The following is a 25614-nucleotide window of genomic DNA, read 5'->3' as shown; positions in this document are numbered from 1 at the left end:
GGGAGGCTGAGGCAAGAGAATCGCTTAAGCCCAGGCGCTGGAGGTTGCTGTGAGCTGTGACTCCACAGCACTCTACCGAGGGCGACAAAATAAGACTCTGTCTAAAAAAAAAAGAAGACAATCTATTTTTTAAGTGCCTTAAGTATTTGAGAGATGAAAATATTTGTTCATAGAAGAGAAAAAGGATTATCCAAAAATTTTTATTTACAAAGAACTCCTAAAATCTATTAGGAAAATGGTCAAAGGCCATAAACAGAGGAGAAAATACCAATGGCCAATGAACATATAAAAAGATGCTCACTCTCAAAAGAAGTTTAAATAATGAGATACAATTTCCAGCTGACAAGTTGACAAAAATTAAAACAGTTTAAAAGAACCAAGTCTGGAAACTGTGGACAGGGTCTCAGACAACAGCCGGGAAGCACAGCACCCGCCAAACGAACGCATGACTGCAATCTGGGGGCTCCCGGCAAACCCCGCCTGCAGGACGCGCTTGGAGGCCCGGTTCGCACCAAGAAAAACCAGAAACGAACTCAGCGTCCGCGCGCTCGCCTTCTACTCCAGATTGCCTAGTAATAGGAACCACTGAGCTCCGGCCGGCGTAGCTCCTGGAGCAGGTCGCGAAAAGGCCTTGCGCTGAAATCGCGAGGATGTCCGGTGGTCCACGAGACCATGTCTGTGTCTCCTCCCCAAGTTTCACTTCCCGCAGGGGCCACTTGGTGGACCTCCGGCCAGCAGGGGGCGCCGCCCGCCCGCCAGCGCCGCGCGCGCGCCCGGAAGTCCCGCCCTGGCCGGAAGTCGTGCGGCTGCGCGTCGGCAACGATGGCGGCGTGCAGGAACGTGGGAGCTGCTGGCCCCAGCGGCGGGGCACGCCGGGTCCGCTTGAAGCGCAGAGGCGGGCGTGGGCCGCACCGTGGTTTAGGGGGCGGCGGGGGCGGTGCCCTGAAGCGGCTCAAGCTGGCAGTGGAACAGTTTGTGCAGGCGACTTCGGAGGGCGAGGGACGCGGTGCTCCGGTGCGCTTCCGCCCGGGCAGGGGGAAAAGCCGCAAGGAGCTGAGAAAGGAGAAGCGGCACCTGAGGAAAGCGCGCCGGCTGCAGAGGACGGGAGGCTGCCCCGGAGCCGAAGGAGCGAGCGGTCCCCGGGGGGACAAGGAGGAGGAGAGTGCCTGCCCAGCCCCCAGCCGGGACCCCCGGCCTCCCCGGGAGCCGCGAGCGCCCCGCGCCGGGGCCAAAACTACCCCCGGGAAGACCAGACTCTCCGCGGCGGCCGCCGCCGCTGCCCGAAAGCGGGCGCTTCTAGCGGCCAACGAGGAGGAGGACCGGGAGATACGAAAGCTGGAGCGTTGCCTCGGCTTGAACAAGCGCAAAAAGAAGGGCGACGGTAGCTCTGTGCCGCTCAGCTTTGCACGCGATGGGCTAGACTATATTTTGGGAGCCCTGGAGTCTGGGAAGAATAGTGGTTTGTACGAAAGCAGTGGCGGCGAGGAGGAGGAGGATGCCGCACAGACGCTCCCCGAAAGCGATTCAGAGAGTGACTCCCAGGATGAAAGTGAGGAGGAGGAGGAGGACGTAGGGAACGAAAAGAGAGGGCCAGGAGAAGAGGGAGCTCAGAGCGAGGTGGACGACGAAGATGTATCGCAGGAAAAAGAGGAGGGAGCGGAAGGGGCAGCGCAGGAGAAAAAAAGAAAAGGAACAGTCCGTTTTGCAGAAGATGAAGAGAAGAGTGAAAGTTCTGAGATTGGTGAGATAACAAACCAGGTATAGTGTGAACACTCTTTAGGCCCTCTGGGATTTTCTTCAGAGTATGGGGATGGGAGCGCAGTGTGCGGGACAAGAGGTGACACAGTTGATGTATTGACAGTTGTTTAAGCAGAGTGTGGGTGAATTGGGTCTGTTGCTCTATTCTGCCTTATTTTATGTTTTTAAATTTTCGTGTTAAAAAATTAAGGGAAAAACAAGTTGAGACCTTTTTTTTTCATCCCAGGGACTTCAGGGCCATTTGTACTTTATGTCGAAAGGTGACATCTTCATTTTATATTTACTGTCCCAGGTCCCCAAACCTGGCTGTTGCTCCCTTTTCGGGCACGTTTCGTGTGTCCCTAGAGGGTGAGGACTTCTGTCTTCACTTTAGGTCCTGTCTAAATGCTACTAGCGTGAACTTTCTGAAACACAAGCTAATTTACAGCACTCCCTTGGGCACTGAATTAAAGGAATGAAGTTCAGAATTTATGAAATAGCAGTCAGGGCCTACGTGGGTCATGGGCTATCTCTTGCCCATTTTATCTCTACATTCTTTACAAGCACCCTGAAGATTGAAGGCAGCTGTGGAATCATCTGCATTTTCTTCTCATCTCCCTGTTTGAGGGTTCTGCATCTGAATAGATTATTTCCTCAGGTGCCAGCCACAAGGCCCAGCTATTTCTTGGTTGTAGTTGTCATTGTTGTTTGGCAGGCCTGGGCTGGATTCGAACCTGTCAGCTCTGGTGTATGTGGCTGGCATCCTAGCCGCTGAGCTATAGGTGCTGAACGATCACTGTTTAAGTTTACCTGGCTTTCTGGTTGGTTGAGTTTAGAGACAGGCAGGATCTTGCTCTTTTACCTGGGCTGGAGTACAGGGGCAGCACAATGGCAGTAATTGCTCACTGTAACCTCAAACTCCTGGATTCATGAGATCCTCCTACCACAGTCTCTGAGTAGCTAGGATTACAGTTGTGCTTCACCACAGCTGGTTAATTATTTTCTAGAGAGGAGAGTCTCACTATGTTGCCCAGGCTAGTCTCAAACTCCTGGCCTCAAGCCATCCTCCTACCTCAGTCTCCCACAGCACTAGGATTACAGCATTTGCTACCATACCAGGCCACTGTTTGATATCAAGCATCCCTGGGAATCTTATCCCCATCTTAAGCCTAAGAACTGTCTTTCATGTCTGTTGCTGGCACTTTAGCACCTGGCACTTTGTGGACAATCCCTAAGTTGGTGTTTTTCGAACTTTCCACTGTACTCTTAATGTTGTTTAAAATATATATATAATTACTGTGCTTTGAACATCTTTCAAAATAATTTAATTAATGACCTTTAAAATTTTTTGTGGGACACGTGAGATCCTCTCATGGCCCACCAGTTGAAAATCACTGCTCTAGTGTTGTTGATTCCTCTTTTAGAATATTATTTTTGACTTCTAAAGTTTTCTTTCACAGCCTATTAAGGTGTAATGACATATAATCTGAAGTAATGTGTGTCTCAATAGCTTCTGTATATATAAATATGCTTCCTTCAACTAAGTTTAAACTCCTTTAGGCTTCCGTCTGTAACCCTAGCACTTTGGGAGGCTGAGGCAGGAGAATTGCTTAAGGTCATGAGTTCAAGGCTGTCTGCACAAACAGTAGAAAAATTAGCCGATCATGGTGGTCTATACCTATAGTCCTAGCTGCTTAGAAGGCTGAGGCAGGAGGAGCACTTGAGCCTAGGAGGTTTAAGTGGTCGTGAGCTATGATGACACCATTGCACTCTAGCCTGGGAAATAGAGCAAGACTCTTGTCTCCAAAAATAATAAATAAATAACTTCCTAAGAGTCAGGGTCATGCCTTACAAATGTTTTCTTAAGTACTGTCACTTGAGTGCCCTGGCTATGTGACATCATTTGTTGACTCCTCTCCCCTCTAGTTGATAATCTAAGAAATGGCCAGCTGTGGGTTGATTTTGATTTTTATCATGTAAATTTAGATAATAGTTTTGAAGACATTTGAAATTAATTTTAGGATACTTTTCCCTCCAAAACTGGTAAATTGAATTTAGGTGTTTGTATACTGCCATACCTATACTAAAGTGAGCCTTAGCAGAAGTGTAGTAAATAAGACTATGAGGCACATACTACAGGTGCACAACCAGGTCTGGAGAACTACAGCGGGGAGACTAGATGGCGAAATATGTGGCCTTGCGTGTAAACTGTGACGTCTGTGGCCTGTGAGAGCAGTGTCCTTCTGTGACTGTTCTAGGCCTCAAATCTGATGTTTATTGAGTAGCAATGGGCAATAATAATTGGCTCCACCAGTTCTTGAGAATGTAATGTTTATATGTGCATGTAGCAAAAAAAAGAAAATATGAGATGTAGCCAGTATGCACATTTTGTAATTTATTTCTTTTCAGAGTCTTTGTAAAAGTGGCGAAAAGTACATCCCACCTCATGTGAGGTGCGCTGGGGAGACAGTGGACGCCCAGAAAAAGGAAGAACTAGAAAGGCTAAAGAAACATGTGAAAGGTCTAGTTAACAGGTAACCTTGCAAAAGTGTCGTATTATATCGCTTAAAGAGGTTGGCTGTTTTCTGAAACCATACGGACTATCCCAGGAATTAAAATATAAGTGATTAAGATAGGGTTTATAGCTGCTGATTGGATCCTTTCTGATCCTGTCCTGATGACCCACACCTTGAAGAGGAGAGGGCGTCTAGCCACTGAGTCTTTGACCCCTTCAGTTTTGAAAACAACTCATGTGCTGCCATTGTTAGTCCTGGTTGATGCCAGTCAACTCCAAAGCCCTAGCAGTGAGACTTCCTCAGTTACCTTGTACCCTGTGTTCTCTGGTTTGAAAGTGGAAATATCTTATCTGTTAATACCCCGTTTTCCATTACCTCAGCCAGAAGCCCCTCACAGACCCCTCCAGGCCCTCTCTGAAGGGGGCATCTTCAGATGCTTCTGACACTTTGGCTAGTTTCACTAGATTTCCAGTATGCATAGCTTTTTTGTTTAGCTTTTTATTTAGAAGTAATCACAGATTCACAGGGAGTTGCAAAGACTGTACTGGGAGGTCCAGTGCACTCTTTACAGAGTTTGCCTCAAAGGTAAACGCCTTGCCTGGCTAGAGTACAGTTTAAAACACAACAGGGAAGTGACCTTGGTACAGCCCACAGAGTTTGTTCGTGCCTCACTGTTTTGATGTGCACTTGTATACCTGTGTGAAGTTCTGCACAGTTTCATCACATGAAGATTTGTGTCACCACCACCACTGAGACGGAGCGGTTCCCTCACCACTGCCCTTCCTGGTCTCACCCATCCTCTGCCCTTTTGTGTTGCTTTTTATTTATTTCTTTTTAATTAAATGGCCCAAACGCCATTTGCAGGGAGTATCCTGGGATTTTACCATAACCTGACATTTAATGTCAAGTCGAGTATTAGCACAAGTACACAGGTGTATATAGCCCCCCACACACACCTGTTCAAATGGAGCAAACTTTTCTCAGTGTTAGGAAAATAATTCTGAATTCTAAATAATGTTGCTCTCTACAGGTTGAGTGAGCCAAACATGGCGTCCATAAGTGGACAGCTGGAAGAGCTATACATGGCCCACAGCAGGAAGGACATGAACGACACCCTGACTGCAACGCTTTTGGATGCCTGCGTCACTGCCTCGGCCATGCCCAGCCGGCTGATGATGGAGCATGTTCTCTTAGTCAGTATCCTTCACCACACTGTTGGCATCGAGGTATAGTTGTACCTTTTATCCAAGCTGTTAATAGTGTCTAAACAGTGATTATTTTAACAGTAGACTTAATCAGTGTTTAATTGTATGGAGTAGGTGATTTTTTTGGTTAATTCCTGCTTTAACACTAACTTTCAGTTATTTGAAAGATGGTGAGGCGTTTGCCTCCCTCACTGGGAGATGTGTGGAGGACTGAACATGGAGCTGCCTGGGCCACAGCTAGCAAGGCCCCTCTGTGCTCCTTTCCTCCTCTGAGCTGGGGCTCCAGCAGCCTCTGGGGGCCTCTGTCAAGATTAAATTGGGCAGTTTACTTGCACCTTCTTTCCCACCCTATCCTCCTCTTCCTCCTGGCTCAGTGGCCTCCGGGGGTTGAGTCAGGGAGGCAACCCTTGTGGCCGTGTTGTCCCCTGTGCCACCCACACTGCCCTTTTCTAGCCCATTGTATCTTAATCTGATGCAGTAAAGTCATACCTTTCCTGTGAGTATTCCAGTTCCCTCAACATAGCTGAATGCACGTATGTTGAAGGAAATGAGTCTGATTAAAGGAGTTTATACTGAGGTGGAGAAGGCTTACTTCTCTAGACAGACAATATCCTCAGATGATTTGTTAGCCCTTTTGGATCTTTAAGTGATGTGGTCTCTTTTGATGCTGGTATTCTTGGTATCTTTGCCTTCTGATAGCCCTACTTCCCAAAATAGTTCACGGCAGCAAAGCGTCCCCAGAAGTGTGAGTCCCTGGTATCCATTCACGCCCCGTCTTATCTTTGTTACATTTGACCCTCTCAGCATCCCAGTGAGATAAGTCGGGCAGATCTTTACTGAAGCCTGCCTGAGCCCCTGGAGTTTGGTGTTCCCAGGATCACGAGGCTTGTTTGCTGAGCTCCTGTGACAGCATGCTCTCCACTGCAGGGCTAGTCACAGGCCTTTCATTGATGCAGCATTTTCTCTCAATAAGTCTTAAAAGTTATTTGTAGTCTTAAAGAGTGGGAGAGTCCAGGGCTTGTTTTACAGTGTACGAACTTGTCAAAACATTAGCCTTCTTGTCATGAGGGTTCGTGGCAAAGGCCAAGTGGTGTGGTGGAGACACCACCCTGGTGCAGAACACTGTCACGTAGGTGACCTGGTGCCGGTCTTCTCCTCTGTGGAGTGGTTATGGTTAGCAAGTCAGGACAGGTAACAGGTGGTGGAAAGAGGCAGGCCCATAGGCAGAGCTCTTGGGGGTTAGTTACTAACTCCTTTGTGACACAGAGGGAGCTCTCCCTGCTGAAATTCTGCCCTTCCTCCCACTTTTCCAAGCATTGCAGGTTTCGGCGCTATTCCTAGATAATCTTTGGAAGGACGTTTTCCTTTATCTGGCAGAGGTCACATTGTGGCAGTTTTTGAAAGATGACTTTCAAAGGTGACTTTAAGGTCTCAAGGACCTTGGGAAGCTGAGCACAGAAGTGTGGTGCTGTCAGGTACATCACTTTCTTCTCAGCTGCACACACATCATTTCTGTTGTGAAAATCTGCACCAGCTACTTGGGAATTGGTCTTTTGAAGTAGTCGGTTTTTTTTTTTTGTTTTTTTTTTTACTAATTTCTAAGAAGTATCCTTATTTTCACATATGAATATGAGAGTATTTCCTTGTCATTACAAAATGTAATGCAGTTCTGGATGCGTTCCCAGGCCCCTATGATTACAGTAATTCAGCATTCTGCATCTTTCTGAGTACGTCCCGTCCTGCTAGAGCACGGGTACAGCTGAGACTCTGTCACCAGAATGCTCAGTGTGGGCGTTGCTTCAGTGAGTTACAGTAAAGCCACAGCCCCTGGCCACCCTGCGTGTCAGGACTGTACTTGATTATTGGTACTGTTTCTCTTTAAACCTTCACTAATAGCGTGAAGGACAATGAAATGGCTTGTTCCAAGGGGAAGTTGTTATTGTACTTCAGCTAATGACATCCCCTAACACTTGTGCCAGAGTGTGACGAGCTCTCAGGATGCTGGTTCCATTAAACTTATTTAAGGCTGTACTGAGAAAAACATCCTCCTAGGAATTCATGGAAGGGGAAAAAATCCATGGTATCAGCTGTTGAATCGCGTTAAGTCATGTAAAAATCAAAAATCATCATCCTAGAGTATTCTGATTTTTAAAAAAAAATCACGTCTGTAAATTTGTGTTAAAATTCCCACATCAGAATCAATGTAGGCTTATAAAGCTTTAGCGACATGAAATTTACTTTTAGGGGGAGGGGATGGCATAGGACCTCACTGTGTCACCCAGGCTGGAGTGCAGCAGCCTCAAAGGGCTGGGCTCATGTTGCCCAGTATGGTCTTGAATTCTTGGCCTCTAGTGATCCTCCTGCCTTGGCCTCCCAAAGGGCCATCATGCCTGATCCTTATATTTTGTAATACTATACTATTATATTTTATTTTGAAGACATTCAGTGGAATTTTAAATTTTGATGTGATTAAATAATTTGTGTGATTGAAAATATACCTGAATTGGGGGCAGTGCCTGTGGCTCATAGGAGTAGGGTGTGGGCCCCATATACCGGCGGTGGCGGGTTCAAACAAAAAAAAAAAAAAAAACCTGAACTGGGTTTCGTAGCTCACATCTGTAATCCCAGCATTTTGAAATGTAGAGGTGATGGCTCAGTACCCATAGTTCGGTGGTTAGGGCGCTGGCCACATACACTGGGGCTGGTGGGTTTGAACCTGGCCAGGGCCTGCTAAACAACAAGAATGACAACTACAGCAGCCCTTTCTCCTTAGTCCAGCATAGGTGTGTCCTTCTGGCCATCACTCCCTGCCACCACCATGTCCCATCTTCCAGTATCAGCCTGAGGTGAGATTTGAGAGAAGAGGATGACATGATAGTGAAAACCAACAAAATTGAAAACTTCTGTTTCTGCCTTCACATTTCATTACCTCAGTTTTACAGAGTTAAAAAACAGGGTTCAGATCTTGCCCAAGACCACATGGGTTTAAATCTGGGTCTGCCTCATTCTGTGATACACACTCCTGGCATTTGGAGTAGATTGTACAGAACAGCAAAAAGAACACGCTCTGGTGGCCTTGCTTTGTCTCACAGGCCGCTGGCAGTTTCTGGCCCTCGCGCCCCCCTCAGATGCAGTGGCTGGTTTTCTTCTGGTCCCATCAGGACCTGTGTCTGAGAACTGCTGACTGAGCTGAGTCGGTCTGAGGCTCAGCTCGGGGACATGGGGCCTTGCTGCCATCAGGACATAGTCTTCTAGTTTTCTACTTTAGATGTCACCTCTACTCCTTGTAAGAAATTAACTTGGAGTAAAAATCTGGAAAAAGTCTTTCAAGAAATGAGTATTCTTGAATTCGCCTCATTTTTTTGAATTCAGTAGTAGAACATTTTTATAGATACAAATGTGTTTTTAACATTGTTTACTTTGAAATTATTTTAATTCAGAAATAAAAAACATCTTGGAAGAAAAAAATAGCAAAACACGTAGGCCAATTTTTACTCCGTGAGCTTCTCAAACCCTTACTGTTTACCAGTCCCTAAAATGAAAAACACTCTCCCAAAATGTACTCTGCCACTGCAGTGATGTTACTAACAGGGATGTGGATGGATTGCATAAAACGGCCGATGAATCCCATCGTAGCAGACCCCGCTGCGTCTTCCGGAAGGCTTTACTGTCAGCTTTGGTACGTCTTCTAACCACCTGAATTGAGTCCCTTACAAACCGCATCACCTGCTGCTGCCTGACGAGCCAGGGGCATGGAGCACAGGGCAGGCGGGCAGAGGCCCACCGGGACCAGAAATCACGTTTTAGCGTTTTTAACAATTTCATGTTTTTGAGGAGTTCAGAATGGCTACTGGCTAAAAAATACTACTTTTTTGAATTTTAAAGGAAAGGGGAGAGTGCCATCACAGCAGAGGTTTGCACTCGGTGTGGAGGTGCTCCACGCTGCCGGGGTCCTGCGTGACAGGATGCCCTGTCCAGGTACGTTTCGTGTGTCCCTGAGAATAACTGACGCCTCTTCTGTTGTCTCTGGCAGGTTGGTGCTCACTTCCTGGAGGCTGTGGTGAGGGGCTTTGATGACGTCTATAAAAGCAGCAGTGAAGGGAAGGAACCTGACAACCTTCTTACCATCGTTGCCCATTTATACAACTTCCACGTGGTACAGTCTCTCCTGATCTTTGACATTTTGAAAAAACTTGTTGGAACTTTTACAGAAAAGGATATTGAACTGATCTTGCTGATGCTAAAAAACGTGGGCTTTTCACTGAGAAGAGATGATGCCTTGTCACTTAAGGAACTGATCACTGAGGCCCAGACCAAAGCCAGTGGGGCCAGCGGCCAGTGTCAGGACCAGACCAGGGTATGTGTCACCACTTGACCTGTTTCCTGAGTGCCTAAAACTCACAAACCGGCCAGAACTAAAACTAAGTATTAGGGATAAATATTGGACTTCACTCCCTAATATTTCTGTTACCTTCTGCCCCCTGGGGGTTTCTGGTTTTGGCTTTTGTATGTGAGCACACCTTATTTTTTTGCTAAGAACTCATTAATTTTTTGAATTTAAAAATTGATTTATTGGACATTAATTCATGACAGAAATGCATACCAAGTAGCACATGGAGCTCCAGGGCGAGCCTGGCCTGCACTCTGGCTCTGCCGTTTGGCAGCAGTGCAGCCCAGGTCTTCCAGGCCTCGAGTTCCCCACCTGTAAAACAGACTGAGCTTAGCTCCCACCTTCTTTGCTATTCTGATGACAAGATGTGTGGAGCCACATGTTCTCAACCTTCCTAAATACAGTTCCTCATGTTGTGGTGACCCCCAACCACAAAATCATTTTCATTGCTACTTCATAACTGTAATTTTGCCACTGTTATGAATCATAATATAAATATCTGATATGCAGGATGGTCTTAGGTGACCCCTGTGAAAGCGTCGTTTGACCCCCAAAGGGGTTACAACCCACAGGTTGAGAACCGCTGCCTTAGGGGAAGAAAGAATGTGGCCTGTTTGAGAAGCAAGAAAAGACTTAGTTTGAGGAGCCCAGTGGGAAGTCACAGGAGAAGAGGGTGGCCCTGGGCCTGGGAACCGTGTCCTCGAGGCATCTGAAGGGCTCCTACCCTCACGCATCTCATCCTCTGTCTCCAGGCTCACTCCAGCAGCCTCCTCTCCTTTTCCAGAGAAAAGATGCTGTGTGGTCACAGTGGGGAGGGGCTTGGAAGGAGCCACAGAGCCAGTAGTGGTGAACACGGCCACATGGCACAGGCTGGGTGCGGCCATGGTCTGGTTCCTTCTGACTGGACCTCCTGTGGATTATGGTGGCAGGAGAGCTGCGTTCAGCCTTTGGGTGAGCAGTGGGCTGTGCAGAAGAGGTGCAGCCTCCGAATGGGGCTCCTAGGTCAGCTACCAAAGGTGTGGGTGCCTGGTTCAAGTCAGGGTGGGAGGGAATCTCAGGGTGTGGAGTACCAGCACTTAGCCGAAAGGGAGATGGGGAAGCTGCAGGTGAGACGCAGAGGTGTCCAGGAGCCAGGGCCCACAGGGGCCTGGGGAAGAGTATACCTGGAGTGGAATGCTGAGGACGAGGAAGTCGAGGACTGTTCATCTGGGGTTAAATCCGACAGTACTGTTTATTCCCAGAAAAGCGTGTCTGTAAAGAGGGGAGGACAGGATGGCAGCAGGAAATCAAAAGAGACAGAAGGTAGACAAGCGGTTGCCTGGGAGCAGAGAGCTGGGGGAGTGGGGATGAACCTTAGTGGTCTGGGTGGTTTTCTGTTTTTCAGTAGAGATGGGGGTCTCACTCTTGCTCAGGCTCGTCTCTGAGCTCAAGCAATCCACCTGCCTCAGCCTCCCAGAATGCTGGGACCACAGGTGTGAGTTACCACTCCCAGCCTAATTGTACATTTTAAATGGGTAAATTTTATGGTATGTGAACTACAGCTCATTAAAAAGTTAACATTTGGGGAAATCTCAGAGAAGGGGTATATGGGAATCTTTGTATTGTTCTTGCAGTTTTCTGTAAGTATGACACTACTCATTTAAAAGTTTAAAGGCCACTGGGAGGGAGAGGTTGAAAATACAGGAGGGAGGCTGTTGGAGTGAGCCTGGAGACAGAGGATGAGATGTGTGGGGTGGGAGAAGCACCACCTCTGCGTAGGGTCCAGGTACACCTTGAGGTCAGGAAACAGACTTCAGTTTAAAATATTACATAGCCCTGAAAAAGAGACCAAAGAATGTCTTTACCCAGAGAGTGTTACCAGCAGTGACAGCCACGGGTGTCGTGTGGTACTTTTCTTGCCAAGCTGGATGATCAGTTGTTTAGATTCTTTGGAATAATGGATTTCTAATTTTTTTTGTCTTTCTTAAAGGTTCGGTTTATGCTGGAGACGATGTTGGCGCTGAAGAACAATGACATGCGCAAAATCCCGGGCTACGACCCGGAGCCTGTGGAGAGGCTGCGGAAGCTGCAGAGAACGCTGGTGAGCCACTGCTGCCTCATCTGTCCCGAGAGGCAGTGGGGCCGTGGGTCAGGTGCCGGCCTGGGAAACGAGAGCTTCAGGAAGCTGCTTTTCCCTCGGGTGCTCTCCCAGGGTCCGTGTGCAGGAAAGTCCCTGTTAGCTTCTCCTGCCCTCCCCTAAGAAAGTAAGATTGGGCTGTGTGATGGGATCATCTGACACTTTCTGCACCGAGGAGGTCAGGGTGTGGGGGAGTAGGGCTCACAGTGGGTGTTTCTGACATACAGCTGGGGTTCTGATGACTTCTGTATCCAGGCGAGTCTTTCAGGCCCAGCTGTCACTGACCCTGGCAAAGCCTCAGCTCCTCCTGGGCATGTTCTTGCCTTCTGCTGAGTCAAGGCAGCTTAGTGCCTCTCCCCCGTCAAAACAACTTTCTGAAGACAACATAACTAGGGTGACAGACCTCAAAGAGAAAATACCTCGAGTTCATGGCTGCACACAGGGAAGCTGAGTGTCATGGAAGTAGGGAACATGAGCCCCTGGAAAACAGGTCGTTTGGTCTTCTCTTTTAACAGGTACGCAACTCCGGCTCAGGTTCTGAGACCCAGCTTCGTGTCTCCTGGGACAACATCTTGAATGCTGAACAGACGGGTCGCTGGTGGATCGTGGGGTCCGCCTGGAGTGGGGCCCCGATGATTGACAGCAGTCATCGTATGCACCTGCCGAGGCAGCCTTCAGGGATGGTATGAGATGCGGGCCCCACCCAGCATCTGGTTGTGGCTTACCCAGAGAGCTGCTTACTCAGAAGTAGTCACGAAATGTATTCCTTCATTTCTCTCTGATGTCCTTCCTCATTCCAGGGTCCCAGCCAGCATCCCATGTCGCGCTCTGGCACTGACCACTTGCTGTATTTATTTCTTGTTGCTTGCACTGAGGTCGCACCACTGCTGAGTCTCCCAGAGCGGGTGGTTTTCTCCCCAGCGGTAGCTTTGTCTCTTACCATGTTTTTCCTTTGTAGAGGGTGGCCCTGGAGTAAAGATTTAACACTTAACATAGATTCACGTAGAATTTAAAATTATATTCAGGTTAACCCAAAATATAGTTTATTTCTCAGGAGACAACTTTTATCAAAACATTTCTATGATGAGGGCATTAATCATTTTTTCAGGTTAGCTCAAAGATCCTAGAACTTGCCCGAAAGCAAAGGATGAACACCGACATCAGGAGAAACATATTTTGTACGATAATGACAAGTGAAGATTGTTTGGATGCCTTTGAAAAGCTTCTAAAGTAAGCATTTTGACCTATTAATTAGATGTTGTAAGAAAAAGGTTGCTTTGTGTTTTGGGTGATCAGGTGGGACTTGAAGAGAAGGCTGGGGCTTTCCCGTCACCCTCACCTTGTTGTGTCCCCATGTCACCGCTTGTCTGTCCCTCTCCTTCCCTTGACTGGTCACCAGGAATTCCTCATTAGGGCATTAGTGACCAGTGAAAATTGGAGAGTTCTGACCGGGAGGATTAGACAACCAGCTAACTGTTTTCAGTGGCTTCTGGTTTTCATAAATTGCTTAAAAATATGTATATCTTTATCAGTAAGTTTTTAAAACTTCTGGTACAATTTCTTTAATTAGTTGTAAACGTACCCATATGCTTTTGCAAAGTACTTCTTGACAATTTTATGTTAACTTATTTTATTTACTTCAAACTTGGAATGAAATGGAGGGAAAACGTGGTTCATTTTAGGATTCTTTTTTGAGGGGGTGGAGGGAGACAGAGTCTCACTTTGTCGCCCTCAGTAGAGTACTGTGGTATCATAGCTCACAGCAACCTCAGACTCTTGGGCTTAGGATATCCTCCTGCCTCGGCCTCCCAAGTAGCTAGCTGGGACTACAGGCACCCACCACAACACCCGGCTATGTTTTTGTTGCAGTTTGACCAGAGCCAAATTCGAACCCACCACCCTTGGTATATGGGTCCTGTGCTCTACCCACTGAGCCACAGGTGCCGCCCAACTGGGGTACTTGTTGAAGTGGGAATCCTAAGACTTCTTTGCTATTCTGTCACTTTACTGTTAAGTGTATCTGCATGTCCCCTGGTTTTACTCAGTTTCTGGAAGGGCCTCATATGAGGAGCCCTAGTCACGGGGTCTCTGGTACATCCTTTGTTCTGTGAAGGACTCCTTTTATTTTTTTCCTATGGTAGACTTCATGTTTTAAAAAGTTGACCCTGGGGCTGTGCCTGTGGCTCAAAGGAGTAGGGTGCTAGCCCCATGTGCTGGAGGTGGCGGGTTCAAACCCAGCCCTGGCCAAAAAAAAAAAAGTTGGCTCAGTGCCTGTGGCTCAAGTGGCTAAGGCGCTAGCCATATACACCTAAGGTGGCAGGTTTGAATCCAGCCCGGGCCACCAAATAATGATGGCTGAAACGGAAAAAAAAAAAAAATAGCCGGGCGTTGTGGCAGGCACCTGTGGTTCCAGCTACTTGGGAGGCAGAGGCAGGAGACTCGCTTGAACCCAGGAGTTGGAGGTTGCTGTGAGCTGTGACGTCACGGCACTCTACCCAGGGGGACAGCTTGAGGCTCTGTCTCCAAAAAAAAAAAAAAAACGTTGACCCCATCAAACTATGTTTATTAAACTATAATCTTCTCATTTTTATTCATCAGAATCATTAGCTATTATAATCTGAATTTTTAATCCATGTGGATTAATGTAAATGCAATGCAGCCAAAACAGCTGCCTGCACGCCGCAGCTTGAGTAGTGTATCATTTCTGTTGGACTTTGGTGGTTTTGTTTGTTTGTTTCTTGAGGATATTTTTTGTAACATAGCTGATAACTTCTCTCTTGGTACAGAGTGTCTGCATTAGTGCAGAGGCAGCAGCTTCAGCTGTGTTCAGATCTGTATTCAGTCCTTTTTTTTTTTTTTTGTAGAGACAGAGTCTCAGTTTATTGCCCTTGATAGAGTGCTATGGTGTCACAGCTCATAGCAACCTCCATCTTCTCGGCTTAGGCAATTCTCTTGCCTCAGCCTCCCGAGTAGCTGAGACCACAGGTGCCTGCCAGAATGCCCAGCTATTTTTCTGTTGCAGTTTGGCCCGGGGCTGGGTTAGAACCTGCCACCCTCGGTATATGGAGCCAGCGTCCTACCCATTGAGCCATAGGCGCCGTCCTCTTCAGTCCCTTTTTAATACTTGTAATTGACAAAACTGAAAACAACCCACAAGCCCTTCAGCTGGCAGAGGGTAAGCGATCTTGGGCATCCATGGGATGGGGTAGTTACCATTCGGCATCACGGATTGAGCAGTCAAGATCCCTGGCAACGTGGACAACTGCCTGTGCTCCACAGCATGCAAGAAGGCCAGACCCGGACGGCTATCTGCGTGGACACTGTTCCCACAGCACCAAGGCCGAGGAGGCCGGAAAGCAGATCTGTAGAGGGCTGTGGGTTTCATGGGTCTTAGTGGTAATGGAACCTCCTGTTTCAGGTTGCTCAGGGGTCTTAGAGGTACTGGAACTTTCTTCTCTTTTGGGTGTGGTGGTGGTTGCCTGACTGTATAGCTTCATCCACACTCACAGAACTACACACTGAAAGGATGGATTTTACTGTGTACCTTGTACCTTAAGTTTTAAAACTTCAGTGAAAAAGTAAAGATCATTACCGTAGCAAGAACCTGGCTTTAAGGGCCCACATGGTTCAGTAGGTGCAGTCATTGTCCTTCACAGCTGTAGAGAAGGCACAGACGTTGTCTGGTCCCCAACTTTGCCATTGGAAAACTGGGGCCCAGAGAAGGTGGGGGCGGTAGGGCCTGGGGCAGGTGTCCACACTGCCTCTGCCTTCTTTCCCTGGCTCCCTTGTGACACTCTTCCGTGCAGGAGTGTGCTCCTCTCAGTTTGGCTGTGAAAACCGGTTGTTGAGTGACATCCTAATCGCTGCTGTTTCTCTTTACAGACTTGGACTTAAGGATCAGCAGGAGAGAGAAATAGCTCACGTTATCATGGATTGCTGCTTTCAGGAGAAAACTTACAACCCCTTCTATGCATACCTGGCTAGCAAGTTTTGTGGCTATGAAAGGAGGTTTCAGGTAACTTTCAGGTTTCAGAATACCTCCAGTTACACATGCTCCAGTGTTTGGTTGGTTCTTTTTTTTAATTTCATACTATTAAGGGAATACAAACGTGTTTGTTACGTGGATACCTTTGATAAAGCTTGTGTTGGGACTTAGTATGCCCATCAACCGAGCAGTGCTTGTACTGCTAGGTAGTTACTGCCCACCCCCACTGTTTTCTGAACAATTCTGTCTGGTTTAGCCCACCTGAAAATGAGTTCTCCCAGGCAGGAGGTCCTAGACTTCCATTCACACAGTCCATACCAGCTGCTGGGCCCCCCTTCCCTGGGGAAGGAAGATGGGACTAGAGGGAGTGGCAAGGCTTCCCCGAGTCCTCACTCGTCCTCATGTCACCTTATCCTGTCACCGTGGAGGGCGTGTGTCCAGGCTCAGTGGAGAATGCCTCATCAGCTCATGACATACCAGTCTCTGCTGCTGTAACTTACTGACCACCTTTCTTCAGAGCTTTACACTGGCATTTACTGATTTAAGGGGAAAAACTATAACAGAAAGGAATTACTATGAAACTATTTCAAATAACTCTTCTGTAGGAAAGGACAGTGTAGTTGACCCTGCAAGTCTGATTTTTAGCATAGTAAAGACAAGAGCTGGAATGCCTTTAGGTTATAGTGTCAGAATATATAAATACTTAGCAATTTGTTAAAACTTTTTTCTTCTTTTTAACTATTACATTAGATGACTTTCCAGTTTCTATAATGTTAGAATATTTCTGTATTATTTCTATAATGTCAGAATATATAAATACTTAGCAATTTGTTAAAACTTTTTTCTTCTTTTTAATTATTACATTAGATGACTTTCCAGTTCACCATATGGGACAAATTTCGAGACTTAGAAAATTTGCCAGCCACTAATTTCTCTAATTTCGTTCATCTTGTGGGCCACTTATTAAAGACAAAATCGCTTCCACTTTCCATCTTGAAGGTTTGTATAATGTATAAAATTATTTGAAGCAATGAAAATGATAGTGTAATTGCTTGTATTTGGTACCTTTTAACATTAGATTCTGATTATCTGAAAAGTGTTTTAATAATCATAGGAATCGTAGGAAATGGTGGAATTTACATGCAGTGTAAATATACCATAGCATAATATAAACTGAGCAAATTAAGGCACAGTTTTTTCTTTTGTAAACTGATGGAATCTGTTTCGGGGTTTGAGGTTGGTGTGCTGGTCCTAATTACAGGTCCCGAACTGGTCACTGCTAAATTGTGAGGGCTGTGGGGTGAAGCTGAGCCTGGCCTGTTGAGAGGCAGGTGCGTCGTTCAGGGGACAGGATGTTGGCGCTGTAGCCCCTTCCCCTGCCACCACGTTTTAGGACTTCACAGCTGATGGAGTGCAGGGTCCCCCAGAGTAGACAGGGGAGTCTAGATTGAGGGGGAGGGGCTCCAGGTGAGCCAGTGAGTCTTGGATGATGCCATGACCAGAGTCTGAATATGCAGAAAAATCTTAAACTTTTAGAGAAACTGAGGGTCAACAGGGAGTGAAAAGCAGAAATAATTTGGGGCCATTGGCTTTTGCCCCTGCTGTTTTTACCCTGATCTACAATACAGCCTGTAACTGCAGCTTCCTACCCGTTTTTCTGTGTCCTGAACCGTTCATCAGAGCGGCTGCTGCACTAACGCTGTTGCCTTCTCATTGGACTGGATCTGGCCTTCTGGTCATGCAGGTGTTGAGCTGGGTGCGGACTGGGGTGTGGTGCTGCCTGAGTGAACAGGAGCCACTGTGAAGTTCACTTTCAGGTGTAGAACTTGAAGGTGTCCTTGGTGCTGCCTTTGGGCCCCACCACCCCAGAGGAGCTGGTCTTTAATCGCACATTTCTCCTTGTCCTGTGCCTTCGTGTCTTATTTGCAAACAGCACTTTTTTTTGGAGGCAGAGATGGAGTCTTGCTCTGTCTCCTGGGCTAGAGTGCAGCCTCAAACTCCTGGGCCTAAGTTATCTTCCCACCACAGCCTCCCAAATAGCTGGGACTGCATACAAGTGCACGTCACCATGTCTAGCTAATTTTTTTTTTTTAAAGGTACATTTTGGAGGAGACAGAGTCTGGCTATGTTGCCCAGGCTGGTCTTGAACTCTTGGGCTCAAGCAATCCAGCCACTTCAGCCTCCCAAAGTCACAAGCATGAGCCACTGAGCCTGACCATGAGACAACACTGTTTTTACCCTGCATGTGGACAGTACTCTTGCCAACAGACTCTCAGCGTCCCTTACAGGTTGTTTTTAAATTCACCTGCAGTTTGCAGTGGATCCATGTTGAAGCCTGTAACTCAGTTCTGCATAGAATTCCCCCTGAAGAGGACACTATAATTTATATATTTGTTATCTTAATGATAAATGTTCAGATTGTTTCTGATTAGGAATAGAGAAAATAAATGTTTCAATTCTGGAAATCAGATTCCTAATTCATAAAGAACAGAACAGTGGTGAGCACCTGCCAGCTGTGTGTGAGAACGCCCGCATCTCCACGTCCTGGCCCACTGCTGCAAATTTCTTAAAACTGGAAATAGCCTCTAAGTCAGCAGTGGAGTAGGGGTGGAGAGGGAATGATTTTTACTCTGATTAACTGTATTTACAAATTATTGAAAAAGTTTGCTAAATTGATGTAACTTTATTTTTCTCTGTATGTTGACTATTAGGTAGTTGAATTCAGTGAATTGGACAAACCTAGAGTCCACTTTTTACGAAAAGTATTAAGTATACTATTAATGGAAACAGAAGTTGAAGACCTTGGTTTAATTTTTGCAAGGTATGTTCACAGCTGCTTCTGATAAGACATACAAGAGCGGTGAGGAGATAGTTTCTACCTGTGTTGATTTATAAAAGCAAGCTGGTATGTGTACCTTAAAAAATGATTCCAGTGTTTAAGTTAATATCTTATGCATAAGCTTAATAGCAAACTAATAATAACAAAATATGTTATGAAGGTTGTAATTGAGAATTGTTTTCAAAAGAAAATGGTAATATTGCAGTATTCAGGATACCTGGGAGTGAGATGTAGGGGAGACATCTCATCCCTGATGTGTGTTTATGATTCTTTTCCAGAGTATCTGACAACCCAAAGCTGGGGGTGCTGCGGGAAGGTTTGAAGCTCTTCATCAGCCACTTCCTGCTGAAGAATGCACAGGCCCACAGAAGTGCCCATGAGGCCAGCATGCTGAGGGAGCGGGCTGAGGTCGTGACAAAGGCTCTGCAGGGAAAAGCATCCTTGAGGATGTAGGCAGGGAAAGGAGGGGACAGTGGTCCTTTGAGGGTAAAATGCCCTTATTAACTCAGAGCTCTATGGTGTTGTCTCTGTATAAAGTGTGGTGGGGCTGTGCCACTGTTGCTTGAAAATGCTATATTTTGAGATAATTTTTTGATCCAAGGTTATATTGTTTGGATGTTGAATCATCTTCAAATAATTATATGTACATTGTGGGTGGAAGAGAAGGAGGCAGATGCCCTGGGCGGAGTGTTCTGTAAGCTTTGATGCTGGTTGTTTTTTTATTTTATTTTTTCATTTTTTGAGACAGAGTTTCACTAGGTCACCCTCGGTAGAGTGCTATGGCGTCCCAGCTCACAGCAACCTCAAACTCTTGGACTCAAGCAGTTCTCTGGCCTCAGCCTCCCAAGTAGCTGGGACGAAAGGCACCTGCCACAATGCCTGGCTATTTTTTGTTACAGTTGTCATTGTTGGTTAGCTGGCCCTGGCGGAGTTCGAACCTGCCAACTTCAGTCTATGGGGCTGGCTCTATAACCACTATTTACGAGCACCAAGCCAGTGCTGGTTATTTTAATAGTCAACCACTAGAGGGTGCGGTTATCATAAAGAAATCAATGTAGTTTCATCTTTTTTACTTAGTTAAATGTTCAAAATCAGTTAAGTATGATGCTTGAAATTTAATTATTTGAAAGTCAGGTGACATAAGCCACATGAGTATCATCTTATGGATGATACAGTATGGATCCATGCTTTTCCTTTTTTAAAAAATACTGGCTGGGTACCACCACTCCTGGGTAATTTTTGTATTGTTTTGTAGAAATAAGATCTCTCTCTCTCTCTCTCTTGCCCAAACTGGTCTCAAACTCCTGGCCTCAAGTGATCCTCCAGCCTTGGCCTCCCAAAGTTTTGGGATTACGGTTATGACGCACTGCACCTGGCCTGAATGGATATTTTCATCTCACGTTTTGATATCTGTGTGTGTGTATTAAATAATATCCTCCATTGTGCATATATATATATATATATGTTTAAGTATTTTATATATTTCTTCTGCCTGCCAATTCCAAATTGTAAGTGTACTTTCTTAAATAACTCTGAAGTCACCAAGTAGACATAAAACACTTAATGGGAGCTACTTGCTGGCTGAGTTCTTGGAAGTATAAACAAATAGAAAACGTAATTATTGCCAGCAAGGAGTTAACATTTATCTAGTAAGAGAGATGGACACACCTTCTCACTAGTGAGGAGGTAGAGCCACCTCTGACAGCAGCACCTGCTGCTGATGCCCACGTTTGTTCTCCCACCTTTGAGATGTGCTTCCTTTTCTCTCAAGTGCTGCAGACTTGATTTAAATCTCACCTTCAGTTAATGAAAAAAGTAAGATGTGAGTCCAGTTGCATGTCTGAAGCCCTCATGTGACATCACTACTGGGCAGATACCTTGTGTGGCGTTTTCAGGACTCACATCCCTGTCGTGTTTGTGTGGACACCGTCGTGTGAAGTCAGCACTGTCGTCGTGCATATCCCTAAACTGATGAGTTAAGCTGTGAAGCGAGCGAGTGACATGAGAAGTCGACAGGCTGAGAGTGACTGCAGACACCACATGGGAACTGGCCCTTCACATGCCTGCTGACCCCAGGTTCAGAAGCTCATTTGACCTAAGGTCACATTAGAGCCCTCCATCTTCTAGTAGATTCTGAATTTAATGACAAAGAAGCTGGTAGGGTGTTCAGAGTAAAGCAAAAGCCTTCCCTTTGTTCCAGGGCTTCCTAACAGCAGTGTGTTTGCTGGGCGGTGGTTGAAGTCTGACATTGTTACCCTGGAAGTGCCCTCCGCAGTGAGGCGAAGAGCTTGACAAGAATATAGGTAGCTGCTGCTCCCTTCCTTGACTTGCAGAAGTCTCGCAGTGAAGAAGAGAACCCTGGGTGAACCGGTCAACTGGCATGCTGATCCCAGCTGGTCTGTGGACCAGGCTCGAGTAGCACTCATTTAACTGATGTAAGAGTTGATTGTGGGTGTGGCTGCTGAGGAGAGGGCAGAAGACCACACTGGCACCATCCACCCTGCCTTGTAATAGGCTCAGTGAACCTGGATTGAGTGCACATGGGTTAATTTTCTGCAGAAGGTAAATTTCTATATAGTCTCATTTTTATATTGCCTTTCATTCTTTGCCATGGAATATAGTTGTGACTTAATTTATTATCTAAGCTTTATATTTTTTAATATGACAGGTTGCCCATAAATCTATGCATATTTTAATAATAAGATGTGGATTATCACTTGATACTAGTCATAACTTTAGTATGAATAGTATGTAAATACATCTTGATCAAAACCAACTATGAGTTGATATCAAGTTTTTAAAATTTATTACAATAATACCTGCCTTTGATGCTTAGACAATCACTACTTTCTGTTACATATGAATTGGAGACTTTCTGCAATGCAGGTTGAGAACTAATGTATAGAATTACTAAAAAGCTGTCTTCTAGGGGATTTCATCTTTAAAATAACAGGTATAAGGAACAAACTTCTTAATGTATAAATAAATTTTATTTTTTGAATTTTGCTTAGAGTATTAGTGAATGTTTATTTTGAAAGAAGAACTTTGGTGATATACTAAGGTGGTCTGTACCTTTTTGTGTTTTTTAAAAGTCTGCTTAGCCATACGGTTTAGGAATAAAGAGATTCACCACCACCACCCTGCAGAGTGAAATGAAGCAAATGAGGCGAAATGTTAACTGTTGGAGAATTTGGGTAAAGTGTATATGGGAGAAGTAAATTCTTGTAACTTGTTTGTCAGTTTATAATTATTTCAAAATAGAGGGTCTTTTTTTTTTTTTGTTTGAAAGCATAATTTAGGACCCATTCTTAAAACATCTAAAATATTCTGTTCTATCACAAAAATAACTAAACAGACTAATGAAAGTCACCTTTACCTCCTTTGTAAAACAGTGAAATGTTTAGGCCTTACTGGTAAGTTTGGTTTCCTTCAGCGTGGTTGGGTGACAGCCTCAGCCCCCTGCCACACTACCTGTGCTGGGAAAAGCCAGAGAAAGGGAGGAGGGAGGTCCCGTCATCAGCCAGGCTCGGGAGCTTCTGTGTGAAGAACTCACCAATGGGTGTGGTGTCAGCGGGCGTTGGAGTTACCTGAGCTCTTCCAAGTACACAGACTGCCGGGGTCAGGAGGGATTTGTGTGTCTGAGCTGGAGGGTAGCAGCACCCTTCCCACCTTTGCCAGGTATCCTAAGAGCCATGTCAGATTCATTCATTCTCTTGGTAGAACCAAGTATTTTTCTGAACCCCTGGGAGTTTCATTATTAAATCCCTTCACCCCCTAAATGCTTTTGTGTCTGTCTCCTAAGAGCATGAACATTTACTTAGACCCCCCTAGTATAATAATCAAAGTCAGGAATTAACATTGGTAGATAGCAATCGCATATTTCTCAGTTCGGGTCTTCCTGGTGTTTCCTGGTGATTCCTGTCCCCAGTGCATCCTTATCCCATTCTTGTAAGTTAATGCTTTGGTTGCTGGGTCAGGTCTGTGAGGGTCTTCACTATTGGTGCACAGCAAGTCATCCCACAATTTCATTGTTTAAGATGACAGGCTTTTGCCTTAGTTTCTGTGCTGATATTTAGGAGCTTTTCTGGGCTGTTCTGGATCTGTGTTCTCAAGAAGCTACAATCATGCCAGCCAGGCCTGCTGCCGTCGAGAGCTTGGGTGGGGCTGGAGGAGCCACTTCTAAGGTAGCCGCCTCTCATGACTGGGCAAGGCGACCATGGGCCCTGGGAGGGCCTAGGGAGGGCTCTGTGGGACTGGTTGGGCATCTCACGACATCGCTGTCCACCGCCTCCCGGGCAGGGAGTGCCCACTCAGCGCCTTTCCGGACCTGGCCTGGGAGTCACACGCTGGTGCCTCCGTAGCACTTTTGGCACAGAGGTGAACCTGATTCCGGGACTACACAGGGCAGGAATAGCAGGAGGGCAGGACTGCCTTGGCCTTCCGAGAAGCTGGAACCACAGGGCTCGTGTGCGTAGATTTGACTAAACGTCCTGGTCTTCACCAGCCTCTCCTCACACCTCGCCTTTTTAGCACCCCTGCTGATTCTTGAATCAGTTACTGTAGTAGTTGGAAGTAGTGATTTCTAACTCCATCATTCCTTCTCTGTTAGTTAGAATTTGGAAATTTTAAAAAGTATTTCCCTGCCCATTTACTGTCACTATGGGCTCATGGATTCTTATTTTATTCAATAGATGATAATCTAGTACTGAGATGTTTTAAACCACTTTACTGAGGTATGGTTAACAAAAAGCTGCACATACTTAATGTGCACAACTTGAGGGTAAGTTTTTCACACTTGTGAAACATCGACACCACGGTCATGAGCGTACCACCAATCCCAGAGCTTCCTGCCACCCGTTTATTACTGCTGCTGTTATGAGGGGGCAGGATATTTAATATAAGATCCAACCTCTTAGCAAATTTTAAGTATGGACACTGTTTATTTATTTATTTATTTATTTTTAGAGACAGTCTTGCTTTGTGGCCCTCAGTAGAGTGCATTGGCATCACAGCTCACAGCAACCTCCAGCTCTTGGCTTGCCCCAGCCTCCCAAGTAGCTGGGACTACAGGTGCCTGCCACAACACCTGGCTATTTTTTATTTTTTAATTACTTTTGTTGTTGTTGCAGTTAGACCAGGGCTGGTTTCAAACCCGCCACCCTTGGTGTATAGGGTTGGCGCCCAACTCACTGAGCCACAAGCACTGTCCAAGGCAGTGTTTATTTTCAGCTGTAGGCCCATATATTCATTAGATTGCCATAATTTATGTATTCTGCATAACCTCCCTCCTACTCTGCTTTTTTTAATTTAACTGTTACAGATCCCATATTTAAGTGAGATCATGCAGTTTTTTTTTTTTTTTTTGAGACAGTCTCACCTGATTGCCTAGGCTAAAGTGCTGTGACATCATCATAGCTCACAGCAACCTCAAACTCCTGGGTTCAAGTGATCCTCTTGCCTCAGCCTCTTGAGTAGCTGGTACTACAGGCAGTACCACCACACCCACCTAATTTTTCTATTTTAGTAGAGACGGGGTCTTGGTCTTGCTCAGACTGGTCTTGAACTCCTGAGCTCAAGCAGTCCACCCGGCTCCACCTCTCCAAGTGCTGGAATCACAGGTATGAGCACTTTGTCAGCCCAAGATCACGCAGTATTTCTCCGTGCACCAGAATATTGCACTGAACGTGAGATCCTCCAGGTTCACCCGTGTTGTTACAGATAACAAGGTTCTCTTCTTTTTAAGGGCTGACTAGTACTCCACTGTGTATGGGCAGCCACATTTTCCTTAATTGTTCAGCACTGAACACTTGCTCCCACATCCCGTCTATTGGGACTCTCACATACATACTGGTTTTCGTAGTTTCTGGTTCATAACTCCCATAGCCCCTTACGGTTTTTTGACAAAATGTTGGGTATGTGAGACCTCAGGACCAGCCTCAGGGAACAGAACCTCTCTGACCTTCAGCTGCCCCAAGGCAGGACTCTAATCTCTCCCCACCTTCCTGATTGGGGGTCCTAAGACCCTCATTGCAGAGAGGGTCGTGCCCTACACCCTGAAGGCTAATCACATTTTATTTTGGCTGTCTGTAAAAACCCAAAACAGTAGGGCTCAGAGAGTTTCCTGACAGCTGAACAGGTAGAGGCTCCTGGACCTAAGCTATTTAGGAGACCGAGATAAACAAGAAGATCACTTGCGCCCAGAAATTAATTCATGGTTGCAGTGAACTGTGATTGTGCCACTGTACTCCAGCCTAGGTGACAGGCATTTTCTCCAAATTATAAATAAATAGATTATTGATGGGTATTACCACTTTATTAGTTGTTTTCTGACTGTTTTATAGTTCCTTTGTCCTGCTGTTACCATCTTTGTGATTTGATGTTTTTTGGTAGTGGTATACCTTGATTTCTTTCTCTTTTATGATTTTTTTCTTTGTGATTACCATTAAGCTTACATAAAACATCTGAGTTACAGGGTGGCACCCATAGCTCAGTGGGTAGGGCGCCAGCCATATACACCGAGGCTGGCGGGTTCTAACCTGGCCCAGGCCAGCTAAATCAACAATGACAACTGCAACAACAACAACAACAAAAATAGGCGTTGTGGCAGGCACTTGTAGTTCCAGCTACTTGGGAAACTGAGGTAAGAGAATCGCTTAAGCCCAAGAGTTTGGGGTTGTGGGGATGCTGTGAGCTGTCACACCATAGCACTCTACTGAGAGCGACATGGTGAGACTCTGTCTCAAAAAAAAACTGACCTGGCTCGGCGCCTCTGGCTCAAACGGCTAAGGCGCCAGCCACATACACCTAAGGTGGCGGGTTTGAATCC

The 25614-nt window shown here is 46.0% G+C and overlaps 1 protein-coding gene across 1 annotated transcript; it reads left to right on the top strand.

Moving 5' to 3' along the window:
- The first annotated feature begins 822 nt into the window (after positions 1-822).
- NOM1 (nucleolar protein with MIF4G domain 1) lies at positions 823-19548 on the top strand. Its single transcript, XM_003802183.3, has 11 exons — positions 823-1758; positions 4147-4271; positions 5284-5479; positions 9492-9815; positions 11818-11928; positions 12480-12647; positions 13073-13194; positions 15847-15979; positions 16817-16948; positions 18661-18770; positions 19067-19548. Exons 1-11 carry the CDS (start codon positions 823-825, stop codon positions 19239-19241), a joined length of 2532 nt encoding a protein of 843 aa, XP_003802231.2. The 3' UTR covers positions 19242-19548.
- The last annotated feature ends 6066 nt before the right edge of the window (positions 19549-25614 follow it).

This window comes from Otolemur garnettii, unplaced genomic scaffold, assembly GCF_000181295.1.
Source record: "Otolemur garnettii isolate 467f Iridium unplaced genomic scaffold, OtoGar3 scaffold00235, whole genome shotgun sequence".
In the NCBI taxonomy this organism is placed as follows: domain Eukaryota; kingdom Metazoa; phylum Chordata; class Mammalia; order Primates; family Galagidae; genus Otolemur; species Otolemur garnettii.
Note: the sequence above shows the minus strand (reverse complement) of the source record. Positions and strands in the feature narration are given on the sequence as shown.

Excerpts from the sequence above, each read along its gene's own strand:
- NOM1 (XM_003802183.3), top strand. The coding sequence starts at position 823 with ATGGCGGCGTGCAGGAACGTGGGAGCTGCTGGCCCCAGCGGCGGGGCA. Across the intron at positions 5,480-9,491 it reads ACCACACTGTTGGCATCGAG|GTTGGTGCTCACTTCCTGGA; the intron begins GTATAGTTGTAC and ends TGTCTCTGGCAG. Across the intron at positions 15,980-16,816 it reads GCTATGAAAGGAGGTTTCAG|ATGACTTTCCAGTTCACCAT; the intron begins GTAACTTTCAGG and ends TTATTACATTAG.